At 31.6% G+C, this 20,044-nt stretch overlaps 1 protein-coding gene across 1 annotated transcript; it reads left to right on the forward strand.

Moving 5' to 3' along the window:
- Nucleotides 1-1,047: 1,047 nt before the first annotated feature.
- PLXDC2 (Plexin domain-containing protein 2) lies at nt 1,048-17,967 on the forward strand. The gene is made up of 11 exons (XM_012936938.3): nt 1,048-2,375; nt 2,422-2,523; nt 2,576-2,645; nt 3,371-3,475; nt 6,199-6,270; nt 7,997-8,052; nt 10,899-10,974; nt 11,920-12,015; nt 14,278-14,423; nt 15,715-16,062; nt 17,816-17,967. Exons 1-11 carry the CDS (start codon nt 2,169-2,171, stop codon nt 17,879-17,881), a joined length of 1,344 nt encoding a protein of 447 aa, XP_012792392.3. The 5' UTR covers nt 1,048-2,168; the 3' UTR covers nt 17,882-17,967.
- Nucleotides 17,968-20,044: the final 2,077 nt, after the last annotated feature.

Genomic DNA, 20,044 nt, shown 5'->3' on the forward strand with positions numbered 1-20,044 from the left:
GAACTTTGTCTGGCCGTTCATGGTCGTTGAAACGAAACGGCAGGCAGATTCGAACGGCTCTAACATTTTAACAGTGCCCTGCAATTACCATGACGCGAAAGTAAGAACATAAAGACTGGAATAAGTGGATATTTATTAACCCCCAAAACATGACGACGACGACGATCCTAATCAAAAATACACTCATTTATATATTGATTGTACACACAGATTAATAATTAGGATGAAATTATGTATATAAAAAAATGCTCAGCATAGTTCATATCAATTTTTAATACAAGAATATCGTATGTTATATAGAAGAAAATATCATACGGGAAACGAAACCGAAAACTACACTGAATCATCATCATCATCACATTGAATGAAAAGTGAATTAATGTTGAACAAAACTCATAATGTGTAAATCAATCGAAAAATTGACTTTTCTTTCCGTCATATGAATCTTCGTCTTTGATATATAACAAGAGGACTTTTATGTTGATTAGATATGTATTTATATCATCTAAAATGAACAGATTTATTTTATCTAGTTAACAAAGATTACATTCAGTATTCAGATGATTTCATTGCCTTCATAATATTGTGTGCATTTAATTCCTATCTCCATTAAAATTATACTTTCCCTTTCACATTCCAATCATTAGTATTTATAAACGGACATACTCTACACTGAATGACTGTTTATTCAATAATTAAATGTGAGCCATTTTAATCGGTTCAAATCAGAAGTGATAAATGGAAAGTAACTGATGGTTTAGATGGGATATTTTCAACGTAAACTCATCAAAGTCGACGAGATCGGAGTATACAGACTTGCAGTTTATGAAACGAAATGTAATCGAATATTTGAACTTAGAGTTAACGATTACTTTAAATATACCGTCATTTAATTACCTGTATGTGTGTGTACCCCCAAAATGTTGAATATTAATCATTCGGTTAACTTTGGCTTAGTATTAGTGATTAGTAAACAATATATGGAAATGAACTATGGAAACATCAGAAACTAGATGCCATGTAATATTCAAGTACCATGCTTGTCTAGGTTTATATGAAATGGATTTTGATTATCGTCATTTGTACGAGATTTGACCTTTTATTCAGTAAAATCCTTTGTTTTAATTGTCGGTAAACTGAAAAACCTATAAACTTCATGTGACAGACTACACGAGTTTTCGATAGCATCGATGATTTAGAAATATCAAGTTGAGATGATTTGTTCAGCGTTTCACCGTATTTTTCTCAATATCAAGAAGCTTTTAAAACTCTGATTGTAGTTTGTGAAACTAACTGTGGTAGGTTTTCGAGTTTAAGATACGTAAAAGTATAGCTTCACCTATTCAGATGTATTTCCAATCTCAGGATGATAAGCTCACCTAGCTATTCAATGAACGTCAACAGAATGAGTATTCTCTTACAAATTTAGCATTACCAGTTACTTTAACAAATTTTAAAAGTATGATGAGAAGACATAGGTAATCTCGAAATCCAGTTTTACTTGTGTAATACACTTCGAATGATCTCGTCACCAATGTAACATTATGCATGAAATTTGCGAAGGTAAATAAATACACTATAGAAGTTAGAAATTTGAGGGAAAAGAAGGAATTATTATGGAAAGAACAAGAATTTGTTACATTACAATATACATTGAATTTCATTAAAGTTAACCAAATCAGTGTCGTTGATATACAAAGTAATATATGTCAAGTCACTGTTGTTAGTAACGGGATTTTAATTCTAATCAACTCTCTTTGATACTTAGGGAACTTCGGTAACATCAATCTATATCAAGATTATATAATTAGGCTTACATAATACAATAACTTTACTAACAAAAACTAACTCCTGATAATAACTATAACCCTCACTCTTACTTTTACAATGACATCAACCCTACTGTCTTACAACATAACTGAACTATATGAAGGTATTTATTTCTGGACTATTGTCTCAACAAACAACTTTTTTTATACATTTTCGAATAAATCACTGTTAATGATGAATTTATTTGGTGCAAAATTATTCATTTACTGCAACAACAAAAAAAATTCGGTTTTATTATTGGTCACATTCAATGATCCAATCGCAGTGTATCACAAACAAGCACAGTTTACTGAATTATCTCAAACACTGATATCTATGGTACTTATCAAAGTATTTGAATGATTAGGATTTTATTTATTAATTACCTTACTCCATCAAATCTAATGTTTCATGGTTCAATGTATTCAATATTAATTGTATATTTACACTGTTATGAATATTCACTGGTTAACCTGTTAACCACAGACCATATGATCAATGAATTCATAAGTGATAACACTGAAGAATATGGAAAGTTGATTTGGGGAAATGAATCCTACAGACAAGTATGAATGGTTTTTTTTTTAGTAGAATTCTTTGTAAACAAACTAGTCTTATCATTATTATTATACACAATTGATTAGAGTCGATCAGTTGTCTCCAGTTCTATTTAATCAATTTAATAAAAGTTTAATTCCTGCAATATCATATCTGGTAAATTGCTTAGTTTTTTTGTTGTCAAATGAATGATTCATTCAATGTACAGGGTGTGAGTACTTTATTCCCAATAAAATATTATGGTATGCAATATGATTCTGTGAATATACTATCTAAAGGTAAGTGATAAACATTTTATTTACAAAATTCACTAAATCATATCCATTTTAAACTATTCCAACTTGAACTTTCACCTGTGGTTAGTTGTTTACGGTAAATGATTTGTTTCATTTACTATCTAATAATACTCTAGAAGTGCTTAATCGATATAGTTGATATCTGCTACGATGTGGTAATCATTGACGTCAGTAATTCGATTCGGTACACATGTAATAATTTGAGGCAAATAATAACATCATATACTTAATCAGTGATCTGAAATTGTTCGAAGAAACATTTAAACGATGAACTATTTAATAAGATCATGTTCGTTGGATATACTGCCAACTTCAACTCTGAGCTTCACGATTAAATTATCCAGCTCATAAAAAGAAATTCCTCCAAAATCATCCACTTGGGCTACATATCGTCTCCATTATCTCACTACTTTCTATGAACGTATAATTTATTACCAGTCTGTCATTGAAATTGACTACATTACTTCCGCACTGATGAGTTCTAACAATTGCAATCATCATTCCTTTGTCCTGACGAAAATATGGTTTAAAGAAATTTCACGCCAATCAGTTTATAGGTTATTGGTGTTCCTTTACAGATGAAATGTATTATCGTTCAATTTGTGTGCCGAATACATTAAACAAAGAGTATTTTTACATTATGCTTCTTATTATTAGTCCATCGAACAGTTTTCCATCTTTGATGTGTTTTTTTTATCTCAATTAAGGAATCGTCGGTATTGGAAAATCATTTCGTCATTCCGGAGCAATGAAAAAAATTGAAGTTTTTAATGGGATGGATAAAGATGGTGGAGTGGAGATAATGAATACTAGTAAGCTTTCTCAGCCTATTCACGATATCAAGTGTCCTAGTGACCTATTTACGTATTTTTTTCCAGACATTTTCTATCGACAACAATAAATTGCAACGCAATAACTAATTATACGTCACTTTTAGTTTTAAGAAACGAAACCAAAACGAGCTTTCTATATTCAGTAATACCGATAATCACAAAACATCACAAGAACTATGAAACTGCAGTTGTTAATCTAGTCACCATATACGTAATTTATGTAAAACCATATTATCCCGTTAGTCTTTCTTTACCATAAATTGTTTTCATATTTATTTTTAGTAACTTTATTGATCTGACATAGAGTTTACTCATTTCGCCATAGACTTCATTACAAAATATAAAATATCCTTCTACAAACACTAAAAACAAGAGTGACTTGAGTAAATTATAAATTAAATTCTCATTCAAAATGATATGGTTTATGTGACTGCTTCACAACACTTATTGTGTTATTCACTTTTCAATAAGACGTTCAGTGTGAAACGATAATTCATTTGGAGTAGTTTTACAGTGGTGAACTAAGGTGGATGGTTTAACTCAAAAACATTCATTTTCATCCAGTACTACGGCATAAGCAGCTTCCTTAAATAAAAGTAAAAATTTTAGCTACATTCTACAGATGTTAAATCACTGTTTGATTGGTCATCCTCGAAGGTCAGATGGTTTTCATGTACGGAAATCCACTATCATTTTCAGTTTCATCAATCATTCATTTTTCCATTTTTTTTCAGTCAAAGCTTGGCTTCTAGATGTCTATATGCATTAATGTATTTTATAAAGTGCTATGTCTCTTCATTACAAACCTATATCCTTGAAAGTTTTGTTGTAGAAGACTTCCAATTTCTTAAGTAGAGTACCTACTGAAGTTGATACAATTAACCTTATAAATAGTATTGGATAGGTCTTTATTTACAACTGCTTCCTATAGTCTACTTAAGATGTGACAGAGTGATATTGTTGGCTTATGAGTTATTCGGAATCTTAGTATCTCAGAACTTTGTTAATAATTGCCGAGATTTATTTTTAAGTGTGATCTGTCTTGAATCGTCTACGTATGTTTCTAGAGCAGTAGACAGATCTTCTTAGGTTGCTTTGTAGTAAATTTATGGGTACCGATTCATCCAGAAGTATGAACAAACCGATTTTTGTTAATTTTACACCTAATAAACGTATCATAGTGTTCCAGCCTTATTAGACATTATTTGTACACACGTTCATCTCATTTTGTTAAATTTACGTAACATATTGTCGAGCACAAACCTAACACAATATTCAGTGGAAACCCAGTACATAAGAAGATAAAAAAAGTCTTTGAAGATAACCAATCACTGACAGAATCATCAGAACGAACAAATTGGTAGTTATTTAATGAATTCAAACGCTTACTCCTATTTAAAATAGCATCTACTGGAGTCATACAGAAAACAAATGAAAGCTTTACAATTAAACTACCCAGCTCACTTTTATATCAAAAGAAGATATGATGAAGAAATTATCAGTCATAATTTCGGAAAAGAATTTCGAAGTCGAGTTAAATATTTCCTCAATTAAGTTATTCAGTTATATTTCGATTAAAACTTTGTCGAAACAAATCGACCATAAACGCCGAAATGACTTCCCCTGAACTTTATATTGCATTTATATAAGGGATTCCAAGTGTGTTCCTTTAATATACTTTTCACTACTCAGTATCCTTCTTTCATCACTAAGCAGTTTCATATTTTTATTCTAAGCGATATTTTTATACGTGATGAAATCATCCTAACAACTGTTTTAGAGATCGCAAATATAAATATATATGACAAGATTGTTACAAAACTAAGTTAATCTTTGTCAAAGTAATAGCCAGTCAGTCAACTACAACGTATGACCATGCACATTATGCAACAGTTCAAGTTGCCAAACCTCAATAGTACAACAAGGTGAACACCAAATTCATGGAAGCAGTTACCTCACTAGTATTAATATTTAAAAAAGCATCGGCATATAAGGATATGATACATGGAGAAAGAGTTAGTTCGTGGAAAGAAAGATATGAAGCGATTTTAATCTCACGGTTTGAGGTAAGAAATTGAGTGTATACACCTACTCCATTGTGATCGATTCTGAGCCATGTCACCCAGGGTCTCCAAACATTGGTTACGATAGTCACACGGGTCCCAACCAAATAGTCTGATTCTACCAACGTAGCTCAGACTAGAAGTTAGTGACTTCGAGCACTGATGCCACATTTTAGTTTGGCCGCTTCTAACTTTCTTTCAACCAACACTAACAGTAGTCAACAATGCTCGTCGTGGTGATCGGTGGCTGGTGATGCGTACTACTTGGTCCAACCATCTCATTCGATGTAGATTCACAACCTCATCAACTGATTTACCATCATCCCCCTATACCCTCCGTCTATCCTCACTACTACTTAGGCGGTGATGCCAACAGATGAGAGCAATATTTCCAAGACATCTGTGATCAAATACTGGTAACTTACGAGTATCCTCTAATTTTAATGGCCAAGTTTCGCAGTCATAAAGTAGGACAGAACGAACTGCTGCGCAGTATACTCGTCCTTTAATTGATAGTAAAAGTAAAAGTTGTTATTTTAATTAAATAACAAATCACCATTATCTTTGGAGGAACTTAATTTCATATACAGTTACATGTATCAAGATAATGAAGAAAATAACGTAATTTTCAATTTTCAGACAAATTTTTGGCTATCAAATGGATTAATTTAAGTATTTCTACTTTACATGATGATGAGCCGGAAGAGTATGGTAAGTTGTGCAGTTTATTACTGAAATATAGCCTATTTTTTGATCCTTTCAAAAATAAACATCGTTTTATGAGGATAGTTAGGGAAAAAGTAAGAAGTTACATTAGTTTACTGAAATACAGTCTTTTTGATCTGTTGACTTCTTATCAAGACATTACAGACCATATTTTTACTCCAGTTTTATATGAATATGTTCAAGGAAATAATTGAACGTTTAATCTTTCAAACTGTCTGTACTCATTTAATATTTTAATAAGTAAACTTAATTAAATGAAGTAAAATGGAGTATAGACTGTCAATTCACTTCAATTTCAACCTGGATGTTTGCACATTATTCTACAGAAAAAAAATAAAATCACAATTGCCCCATGAAAATTAAATTAATCAACTATCAGTTCATAAAGCAAAGTTAAATATCGATTATAATTTTAATAATAAACTGAAAAAAAAAGCGTTCTCATTAGGAATTTTTCGTTGTTTGATAATAAGTACAATCCATGTTGTCGACTGCCAAATATCGATTCTTACTCATAAATATGATTGATAATATTTCATTTCCGATAAAGATTTTACTTGAATAATCAACTCGGAGAATATAATTTTCTGATCATCTCTTTTATATAAATAATAATCCTTTCAGATTTATTGTTATTTTAATGGTGAGATTGAATAAATTCGGTAATTTTACTAACATTCTTACCTTGGTTACGAAAATATATATGAAAACAGATAGCATTCACCTAAGTAAATTTTTTTTTTAATAAAGAAGGAACGAATTGAGCGATGAAATTTCTTTTCAATTAGTTTTTCATCATGACTCTATACTAATATACATAAGTATAATTTACACTAATGATATAATACTCATCCAGTGGATACGTTACGTAATAATTACATAATGACATTTAAATTAACATTGATTAATTGAAAGAAAGAGGATTATTAATATTCAAAGTGATCAAGAAGTTGCTAAGTTGCGTAATGTAAGAAACAAAGAAGGAACAGAATTTTAACGGATAGTCAATAGGATAGTAGTTACGTAAGAATCAAGAGATGAATGTTGAGAAGTTATAAGGCTCAAAAGCAACAGAAACAAAATTACAAAAGTTTAAAAAAAAAACAAGTGGAAGAATTATAAAAAATAGTTCTTTTGAAGGAAATCTTAAACTGATGGCCAGGGCAGAGAAAGTGGTTTTACGAATCTCTTTTGAATGCAAAGGTCCGGTTTGTGAACATGGATTGCGATGGCTTCCGCAAGCATGATAAATAGAAAAAAGTTTAGGTATTAAAATTGAGTTTATGAAATAGGAAAATCACTAATACTAAAATATTATATTAATAAATAAGAAATATGGTAATTTAATATTGTTGCTAAGACATCATATGTGACGATTGATTAAAGTGATGTTAGAATTCGAAATGACAACATTGATAACAATGATAAACGTTGTGGTCAGTAAATTTCAATTCAAATAAGAATACAATACCTACATTGAAAGGTAACAAAGGTCGAATTTGTATGAAGTGCCACTATTGGCCATAACCATTTATTCTTTAAATTCGATGAAAACGATTATGCCTCTGACTAAGAAATTCGTTGATATGTCAGATATGTATTGTAGAGAGAATAGATAATAAAGTGTCAGTTTCTATTATGTAATTGATTTAATTCATTTTAAAGAATAGATCTCATGTAAACCTTCAACTTTACTAATCTTTTATTTCAGCCATAGTGGCTTGCATTATATACTCCAATGGAAATATATCAGTTTACTTTGAGAAGGTAAGTCAAACTGTTCGTTAATACATTATGCTATAAATATGCGGTATTGGATTCATAGTGTTGAGTATTTCCAGATAGGATTTTTCTTGTTAGCTTTATGCGGGTAAATTTTTTTAATCTACTTGCTCTCTATTCTGTCAGAGAACAATCAAAAAATAACTTATGAATGAGACTAGCAGTAGCTGTAATATGTACAAACCATCTGCACTCAATAGTTTGAAACTCTTCACCAACATAATATGTGCCATTAGTCTTGCTGACATCCTTCATAGTCCCACGCTGCACACTATGGTCTTCTCTCAAAACTTGAAGGAGGATTAAATGGAAAATTTAGCAGGAACTGGTAAAATAATAGAATAAATTAACTGACAAATTTAAAAATAAAATAACTTTTCATTCATACATGTAAGTTATGTGTTCGGTTGATTTTCCCTTATTCCATGAACATTAAAAAGAAACACTAAAACGAAGATGGATCCCGCTCGCGAGATCGTGGATGCGCACTGCTGAGGAGTCCCACAATAGGACAAAACGCCTGTCCAGTGCTTCCATGTTTTCAATAGTGGTCTAAGATCAATCGGTTCATGATCTCAATCAAAACTTAACAATCTCCACAACCCCTAAACTGGACAGTATATGGTTGCATAACTTCTTTAGCCCTTAACTAAAGTAGATTTATCTATATTTTGAAACAGATTTGGCTAACAAGTCTGAAATTTTACAGAAGTTATCTCCTATTCTCAACTATTAACCAACTTGAAAACATCATTAGACATTGTCACATATTTGGAATAAGTAGTAAGTAGTCAAGCGGCCATAAATATAATGCAACAAGCAAGTGTTTTTGAATTATGTTCCATTTTAACGGCGTCGTTAATATAAAAATTTGACATCAAAATTATACCTAAATCAAAATGTAATTTATTGTTATAGCAATTTGTTTCAACCAACACGAAACGTGAATAGACTAAACTGTGATTTATTGAACTAAATAATTAACTGGAATTTTTTTAACCAGTTCAGTTTTTTTGTGTAAAATTGTCTCAAGACTAACAGTCCGTGTTTAGTGCACATTTCTCTTAACAGAGAGAAATACTTATCAATGACTAAATCTATTTCACAATTCTTAATGGTATCTGTTATTAAGTATAAAACAAGGTAGTTTTTCTACTGATAAGTAAGTAAGTACGGTCAGTAAATAATTAGTTTGCTATAGTAATTGTTTTTAACTATCAGAATGTGGAAAAGTAGATACATAAATGAACTGATTCTGAATACACAATGAATTTTTTTCTCCCTAAGGTGGGCAATTTAATCATCCAGATTGACTCATCAATCTCATAGAATAAACTGGCGCTACAAATCTCCTTCACTATCAAGGATTTCTATTACACTTTCAAGACAGTGTAATACTACATTAAGTTGAAAATGCCTTAAAATATTCTTAGCTTTTCAACTGACATACAAACTCTGGGTGCGTACTTCTAAGGAATCCCATACTAGGATGAATGATGCATACAGTGATTTCGTGTTTCTAGTGGTCCTCCAACTAATGTCAGACCGTTGCGTAAACTCTGGAATTGAATATGCGGTATATGAACTGAATTACACGACATTTTAGAGATTTGTAGTTATTGCTAGTTTAATTAAAATCCTTTGATCACTTAAAACTCTTTTTCAGATGGCATCAATTGCTCATAGTCTTTGCTTGTTCAATGGAACAAATTAACGACCTTACTTCTGATACAAATCTCATTCCATCTTAAGTAGACGTTGTTTCTACAATGTATTACGAATATTTTTTTGGATGAGGTTAAAGGTTAGTGGGTATAGATGCGTTAGAAGGACTGTTAAAAGGACTGTTAAAAAAAACTGAAGTATAACTATATCTTCAAATCCCTCCACAAATATTACTTGAATGATAGAGATGATGAAAAATACTGAATATAAGAAAGACGGATAAGTGGCAGTGCGGGATCGTGGATGCGCACTGCTGAGGAGTCCCATACCAGGCTGAACATTTCTTAAATTATTCATACTCATAATTCTCATGATTATATATGAAAAGTATGAGAATATAAATTATTTATCTTAATATGTAAGGGATTCTAACAATTTTTAACTCAAAGTTGGTCACAATTTACGAGCGGTTTAAGTTGCGGTAAAACTTAATGAGTTAAGAGGGAGTTTATACATAGATATAAAATGACTCATTGATTACTATTCATTAAAAGTATACAAACTAATTCATACAATAATAACTCCCTACATTTCAGATTATTCCTTTTTGCCTCATCTTAACACTGGTAATTCAGACCTTATGTAAGCAGATCATTCAGTCAAAGCTACATTAAAGAAACAATCTGATCAAAGCATTTATTGTCTATAATTAATTCAACACTCAGATTTTCCATTCTAGTTCTAGCTACTGTTACTTCGCTTACTTTGATACTGATAGACCTACAAATCTGATGGAAAATAATTTATCAAATTGTAGTGAACAAGAACACGGGTGGGGACAATCGGAATTATTTAACATAACAATTACAGACTATCTCAATAAAATCTGAATACCATATAGCAAATTGTCAATTTGCAAAATATTCATGCATCAAACCAAACTGGACTGTTTCTGTTGCAAAAACCAATCCATTGTCTCCCATTCTATTGTTCATGCGTTTTCTTACAAATTCCATTGTGTTCTTGCTCTTTCTTTCTTGATCTTCCCCAGTTTTTGTTGCCAGACATCACGTTCTTTTAACTGACGTTATATACTACTCATATCAATATAAGTAGCTCACACCACAAAATATTCTTCATTGTTTCATATTGTTCTTCCTCTTCAGATACCAACAGAATTTGGAAACAATGGAGGAAAAATAAGTATTACAGATGGTTATGATTATGCTACATATAATGCAAGTGAGATTTACATATTTTGTCTAAAATAACTTAAACTAGTTAACTCATGATACAAAATATTCCTTATTCAATGGCAAATATGAATATTTCTAATTCATTCAGTGAATATTCAGTTAGTTATAATTTTACTTGTTGATAATTAATCTTTTATCTGGTGACCATGTGAAGAACAATTTTAACCAATTAAGTTTTCGATTTCACTAAAATAAATCGTATTCACAGTAGTGCATTTACAGGAGTAAGATAGCTAGAATGAAAACTGCCTACTGCACTAACCCATTCATTATATGCAGTAGTTATATTAGTATGGTATAAAATAACTATTGTTTACAATCCTTGTCGGGTAGAGACAGGTATCTACCTCAGTACAATGGAAGTTGGTCGCGCAATTTCGTGGATTGGTTGATGTTAGAAACTATCACCATTGGATGCCGGCTCAGTGGTCCAGTTGGTTAAGCGTTCGCGCGCGGGACCGAAGGCCCTGGGTTCGAATCCCGCCCGCGGGGTCGTGGATGCGCACTGCTGAGGAGTCCCACAATAGGACAAAACGGCCGTCCAGTGCTTCCAGGTTTTCAATTGTGATGGTCTAACATCAATCGGTACATGATCTCAATCAAAAACTTAATAATCTCCACAACCCCTATACTAGTTATTCTTTACAATGTTTGTCAAATTTCTCATAAGGTCTGAGCAATAAAACGTTCTTGATATTCTATAGAAAAGGTAAGACATATGCATTTTGGACAAAAAAAATTATGACGTTTTGTAGGTTAATATTGAAGAGAACCGTGATAATCTAGTTGTAAGAATCATGAAATTGTATGCTGTATGATGGAAAAAAAATTCCATCTTGAATTTCATTCAAAGTAAAACAGTTTTTAGATTTAAACCCTGTAAATTCATTTAATTTTTTTTACCTAAAATTTTGCATTTACTTTCGTATAGCTGGACTATACATCATTAAAACTTCGTACAGTAATATTAAAACTCCGAAAATCATGATAAGATCTGGGACGTTGGTTGAATTCGCCCCAAATACAAGTAAATAAATTGAAATTTTTTAACAGTATCCCATTTAACACAAAAAAAAATATTGATCCTTTAATATAGTAACGCTTCATTTTGAAAGTTTATCAAAATAGTTACTAAGCAATTTATTGCATATGCAACTATTAATTATATTCGTTTTATGACTAAACAACTGACTCATGATTTCAATCTGTGAAAATTTCTAAAACTCTCCACAAAACACATTCTGATAATAATAATCACCTGCTCACTAGTGACTGACTTCAGGAGACACTTCTGGAGTTCTAGTAAGAAGTCGTTACCAGTGGAGTTCAACCAGGTCTGTTGTGAGATAGGAACTCACTGAAGACAATGGTGTACGGTAGCGCAACTTCGTGGATTGCTTGAAGTTAGACATTAACACCGTTGGATGCCGGCTCAGTGGTTTAATGGTTCAGTGCTCGCGCGCGAAGCCAGTAGGTCCTGGGTTCGAGCCCCGGGTGGTGTGGGCTCGTGGATGCGCACTGCTGAGGAGTCCCATAACAGGACGGAACGGCCGTCCAGTGCTTCCAGGTTTTCAATGGTGGTCTAGCTTCAACTGACTCATGATTTCAATCTGTGTAAACAATTTTCGGTTTGAAGAGTCTTAAGGTAGGTAAAAGTTGTATAATTATTTCAATGATCATTAATTACATTAATAAATAGTAATCTACAATGTTCTTGGAATAAATATTACTTTAGGGTTACCTAGAAGAAACAAAAAAATCTAATTTCAATGACATGAAATAATTTACTTTCATAATACTGAACAAGATATTCACTAAAATTACATTCAAATTAGAAGTGGTTAGTTGATAAAAACCGTTAATATTTATTCTTTTAATCAGAGAGGGGTTCTTGTGGATATTATAGCAATTTAATAGTTGAGTTCATGAGTCAGTCGAAGTTAGCAGTGCGCATCCACGAACTCGCCTAGCAAGACTCGAACCCAGGGCCGATTGGTTTCTCGCGAAAACGCTGAGGAGTCCCATTCTAGGTCGAAACGGCCTTACAGTACTTCCATGTGTTCCATGGTGATCTAGGTTCAATTGACTCATGAACTCAACTATTAAATTTATTCTCTTAATATTTTCATTTATAACTATAACTTAAATTGTAAATTATTTTAAAATTACAGAATAAGTATCTTTGAACTACTCAAAAACAAATGAAGTTTTTGATATAACCAAGAAAACAAAGTGTTGCCATTTGTCACGAGATAATACGATCGGTCGTGTGATAGGATGAGTACACAAACAATAAACTGGTTAATGGACTGGATATTCAATCAGTTCACTAGATAGATCATTTTATTAGATCACACGTAAACATGCGTAATATCTGACTGAAAATTGAGAACCAGATTAGACAGACAATAATTCAATAACACAAGTTAAACGAAGAAATATCTCGTTTAAGTTGATTCTTCATCAAGAGTTTGTAATAATACACAAGTTTTACGATTAAGACTAAAATTAATTTAACAATGTATTTACATACTTACTCTTTGGTCAGAAACTAACTGAACACTTTTTTCTTTTCTCGACCTGTCTTTTCTCAACGTCTTGATATGACAGTAATTTATTCACTCAGAGTACAAGCAATCAACCACAATTTAATCGCAATAAAAACCCTTAACGAACAACAACAGAAATAGTCAATTATCTTATGAATTATAGTTATCAGCTAATTACGGTCTACATCAGTTTTATTAGATTTACTTCAACAATGTTAGAAGTGTGAGATTAACCATCATTTTTCTAATGTTCTATAAAAGTTCAAATCGAACACTTTCGAATATTTTTACGCTCATTTAGTGCGTGATTGCTGCATGTAAGAGCACGATTTTAACTAAAGATTTCAGTACACTTATTTAAAGCTATCTGCTCATGTTTTCTATGAACACGCTACTATAGTACATCCCAACTAACAGGATGTAAAAAGTAAGTAAAGTGTAAGTTAGAGCTTAAAATAAAATCTCCGGTGGAAATTGTACTTTCATATTCAGCACTCACTCACTAAGTGAAAGGAAAAATGCCAAAGAAAGCTTGATATTACACACATATTGAACATTATGAAACAAATGTGCCAGAAATTCACGGACATGAATTCTATCTCTCATGGAAGCCGATATCCTCACAAGTCAAGTAATTATAAATTATCCAGAAGATTTAATATTGACTTAAGTAATATGAGTTTATTTGTTTTCTCTAACGACTCAATTAATGTCTAATTATTTTGTTCTCTCCCTGAAAGTTTGTTCAGAGCAAAAAATTTGTGAGACATGTATTAAAGCATCCACTTTAAATGAAAAATGTTACTGGTGTCCAATTGTCAATAAATGTAGTCATGGATTTGATATCCACAGGCCAATATGGATGTTAAAAAACTGTTATATTAAAGTAAGTTTTGAAAAATTAGTTGCATTTTGTTGAACATTAGTGTATTCATCTTCACAAATCTACCTTAACTTATAGTGTAGTTTGAAGTAACAAGAACATAGAAATCGTTATCCAAGGCAATGTATAGCAACTCACGTGCAATTGAGTTTGTTCACATTTAATTCTGTTAAGTTATTAACTTATTTAACGGACTGAGTCATTTGTACAACAACAACGTATCTGTAGCATAGTATCTTTATTATTGTTGCGAATGTATGAACATGTATGCTTGAGCATTGCTTACTGTCAACGCATATATTCATCCTGCTAGCTTTACTATTAGTTGCTTAATTGATTCGATATATATATGTATATATACATTAAATCCTATACACATTCGACTCGCTGACTCACTCATTCTTTTCTCTACTTTGTGGTCTGAGCTATCTGCTAATAAAACTGTAATCGCTGCTTCTCTTTACCTTCTTATTTCAAACACCATTGAGGTTTATATTATAACGATTACTAAGGTGATTGGTTAACGAAGCACAGCCACTACATGGTAAGAAAATAATACGTAAATCTATAGTCTACTATGTTTAAATCACTGAAAAAATTAACAAGTGTCAAACTACAGGGGATTTACAGTATATTTTTAACTTTGTATTGGGAGAAAGAACAAAGTGTTTAGGTACTTTGCTAAATGTGTTTTTAGAATCTTTAGCAGTGTGTGAGAAAAAAGTTTCAGAATGAACATTTGTACCTCAAAGGTTATGTTCAACTGTTTACAAAATTTACCAATAAAATATTTTAAATAATATTTAGAATTATGAATATTGAGAAATCTAGCACATTATACCTTCAGCACCTTTTAGCCTTACAGTCCAATGCGAGTACAAGCTTTCTGATTATGTATCCATCAGCAGTTACTTGCTTACCAAAGAATGATATTCCAGGAAGTTCAAACACTTAGTCCATCTTTTACATGAAATGAAATTAATAAGAATCATGCAATTTATTAGCGTAATACCTATTGAACACTTACACAATTCGTGAATTTGTGAGATCAGCTTTCGGTTTTTATTGATTGAGATCATGAACCCATTAGTGTTAGACCACCAATGAAAACCTTGAAGCACTGGACGACCGTTTTGTCCTATTGTGGAACTCCTCAGCAGTGCGCATCCACGATCCAGGTTTTTAAGCTGTGCATACAGTATGGTTGATTTCTGTGAGATGAATCGTATCATATAAGGAATGGACTTGAGAAGTTCTTATCGCATCCATTGATATTTTGTTTGCTTTTTTTCAGAACACTACAAAGTGTCAAGTGTCAACCACTTCAGTGTACAAACAGGAGCATGGTCTGAGCAACATGCGAACCACTGAGTATTATTCAAACATTTTCCCTAACTACAGCTTTACAAACTATGCAAAAACAACTCTTGAACTATCAACAACAAATTCATTAAACTCTAAAACCACAAAAAATGGATTTCTGACTAACCAACTTCCATCATTTATTTGGAATTATAGGAACCTAGACAAAAGTGGTATCAGTCTCCCTTTATACTCGTTCATTTTAATGCCAACTGCATTAGCGGTCCTTTTTCTAAGTCTAATGTGTGCTCTGTGGTTATGTGTATATAAAAGATCAAAAGTATGTTATTGTCTCACTAAAAAAGCTGAATTTTTTAGTGTAGCATTTTATGTCTTTCGGCATAATCCATTAAAATGAGTTATTAGATACACGTTCAGTATAGACATCTATAATTTCAATACACTTTCTGTATTTATTACCAAACCCTAAGTCATTTATAATTTTTGTGAAGGTGATTACTTGAAGTAGGTACATTTTAATTCAGAATGTCGATTTTTTATTTAATTGTGATATACGGTTCAACTCGACTAATGTACAATTGATCATTACAACTCTCCAGAAGGCGAAGGCAAAGACAAAGATGGTGTTGAAAGCTGTAATTAAAATGTTCTGACTCAGACTACTTACAAATTATGTATATTTATGCACAGTCAAATTGATTGACATAATAACATAGAGGTGGTACTATTGTGTTGCTTAATACTCGTGAATAACATACACAGCTGTAGTGATAAATAGTTTCCTTCATAATTTCTTGTATATAATCTACAAAAAAACAAAAGGATTTCTGTCTAGAGTGAAAATTAGAGTAAAAGATTCAGTAAATCAAATGACTTATTTATATATCAACTGATTGTGAAAGATCCACGACTTGTTTCAGATTTTATCACAAAAGAGGAGGCAATAAAAAATAAGGCTTAGAAATATGAAAATATTTGTTACTGGAGAAAAGAATCCCTATATTCCATTTCGCGGGAAAGATTTCAACGTCAAGTAGATCACATATTTTTAATTACCATATATTGTTCTAAAAATGTAAACAATTAGTTTTATTAGGGGATGTTGGCAACTCTTACACTCTTTTTAAACTTGTATTAAACTAAATTATCTTCAGTTATTTAGATGGGTTCCATATAAGTTTCTTAGTTGTTTGTTTTTCATCACAATGTTTGGGTATATTACATAGTCAGACGTTAAACCTATGAAATGTGTCTTCGAAAACTTATCTGAACATTGAAGGTATCTATCAGTATCAACACTAAGCTTCATCTCAAGTCGAAGTACAACGTGTTAATTAGTGATAATATCTCTCCCAAAATGAGCTCCATTTAAAAGTATAAATATAGTTAGACCTCTTTGAAAAGCTTAATATAATATTTCTGTGTGGATTCTCAAAGGAATCTTGTACCAGTCCAGTTTCATAGTAGTTTATTCTACAGCTAAGCTTGATTACTTATTGTTGAATACGACTGATCTCCGTTATCGTGATCTTCTTTGAACAAAGGTTTGATATGGTTCAATAAAATGATCAATTAAATATTATTCTCTACAATATATGTTAATTAAATCCTAAACATAGGAAAAATAGCTTCAACTTCTAATGTTCATAGTAGTCTTATAGAGATTCATTTTCAAAAAAAGATATGCATGTATTTATAATTCAATCTAAGATTTCAGTATTGAAGTAGATTATCAGATAAAATCGACAATATGAAGATAATCAGAAAATGGGTTTTGTGGATATTATAGTATTTTAATAGTTGAGTTCGTGAGTCAATTGAAGTTAGACCACTATGAAAAACCCGGAAGCCCTGGACTGCCGTTTCGACCTGGTGTGGGACTCCTCAGCAGTGTACATTCACGATGAAAATTCATCTTTGATGAAATAAGTTTTCCTCATTTATTTCATATTCAAAATCAGCTTTTCTATAGTTCTATTCATTAAGTGATTATGAAAATTAATACTTTTTGACATTTGTTTAGTGTGTCAACTTTTCATTCATTTTTATTCTTAATTTCGATTCAATTTCAGAAGAAAAAGAAAAGAAAAATTCCATACAAAAATGAATCAATTTCACAATCCAATCAGTTTAAATGAATCAGATACTGATGTAATTTTGTTCTAATCCAAAAGAATCCAGTAACCACTATTTGATTGATCGTAAATATAGTTTTTTTTTTTAATTTACATATGATGTTATGATTTAGAAGAAAAACAAACTATCATAGCCAAACAGAAATTGTTAGATCTGTGTCATTTTAATGATGAAACCTGTTAGAGGATACATTGAAAGTCAGCTAGTTGTCGTTTAAACTGACATTAGTTCAAGATGCTATTCTATACCACCATGGTAGAATATCAGAATGGTTTAAGTGGTAACACTATGGGTGGTAGTATAAAAGAGTACGCACAAAATATATGATTCAAAAGGGAAATATGGACTCATCCTATAAATTTTTTAAAGCAACTAGGAAAGGTAGAACCTAAAGGAAAATAAAAAGTAAACGCACATTCATCATTTTGAATGATTTCGAGTCATGTCACATGAATTCTTGAACTACAGATCGCTGTTATCGTGAGGACTCTAACCAGATAGCCTGTATCTATCAACGTCTCGGACCAACAGGGAATTAAGGTATCATTACCAAGGTCTGACTTAATAATTTGAATAAATTGAGCATTGGGTAGATTGTTATGTTATGTCATTCCGGAATCACATGATGTTAACCTAGTCAGACCTATTTTTTTATTGGTCGCACTAAATATTCTTACCTTGTTCATTTGTACTATCAAAACTCAAGTTAATTTAATGTTTATTTATTCTCTGAAGAAGTGACTTACATCAAATCACGAAACGTCGGGAAATTTAAGAATTTGATTTCTCTATTCACTGGAATATTACAAATATATTATTTTTATTGACAGCAAGTAACGGCTCAATGAAATGATGACATTTCTTGGTTCAGACACTCCTGAATTTGTTTCAACTTACTTTCACACTACTGATTGTTATAACTTGTGGCCTGTGTGCCCTGTTAATGTATAACGTAATGATACCGTCAATTAGAGAGCAATGAAACATCGATTGGACCAATGACGCATAAAACACGTACGAGCAGTCTAGAGTACTTATAGGTCCTGCTTCCTGCTTAACCCAGTCTGTTAAGTCCAGAACACCAATCTCAGCCTCTGCGATATGAATCATTTATTTCAACCATATTAGGTTTATATACCAACCAGACAGACCACAACGTACCATAAAATAGGAAATAGCATTTGTACAAGATTGAGCCAAATGTGGCTGTGAATGTGGCAGGTAGTTATTAATATACAGAGCATAACTCAAGAATGGTAAATCGTATAATAATAGCTCATAGGTCAAGATAAACCTCATAATAAGAGGGACATGAATATAAATATTTTAGTTATTTAACAATTATACAATAAAAATATACGCATAGTATTGGTTCATAAATGGATCCCCAAATTACCATTCATTATGCTTATCGGGAAATAACACCTCCCCTTTTTTGATGATCCGGGTATCATTGAACATCACCTAGCGTCAGAGACAATATAACTTTGAATATCGTTATGCTCCTAAGACCACATAGAACAATTTCACACTTTATCAACTTTCCCCTCAATCATTTAAAAATAGAATTGTATGTGTATTACATACAAGCTTGTCTTTAACAACCATTTTATCGATGTAAGTATACTAATGAATGCCTATACTTAGTGTTGGGGTCAACGCAAAGAACTCATTTGCTCACTTTGTTTTCTTCATCTCTAGAAATATTCAGTTCATTAATACTATAGCAATTTTCTCACCTTTTGGCTCATTTAGTAATAAAATTAACTGTAAAACCAATTGTTATTTCTTGTAGTGTACTTCACTTATGTTAAAACTGAAGAACCATTTGAAGAAGACAACATAAAGAATCACAATATTTGAAACTCTAAATAACACCTTATATCCAGTAACCTCTTTCCAAGATAATAAACTGTGTAGAAATTACACAAATATCATGAACTTCCAATGCTTTGACATCATAAAGTCCATCAACGGAACGATTATTATTTCCTATGAGCTTATAATTTTTATTTCACTTTCTTAAAACTTATCCAGCAAATTGATCTCTATTAACTTCTTTCTTATATTAGTAGTTTAATTCGAACATTAAAAAAAAATTGCATCAGAAAGTTTATGATGAGTTTGAAAGTGAACATTTAACTAAATCTGAGCTAAATATTAAG

This window comes from Schistosoma haematobium, chromosome 7 (genome assembly GCF_000699445.3).
Source record: "Schistosoma haematobium chromosome 7, whole genome shotgun sequence".
NCBI lineage: Eukaryota > Metazoa > Platyhelminthes > Trematoda > Strigeidida > Schistosomatidae > Schistosoma > Schistosoma haematobium.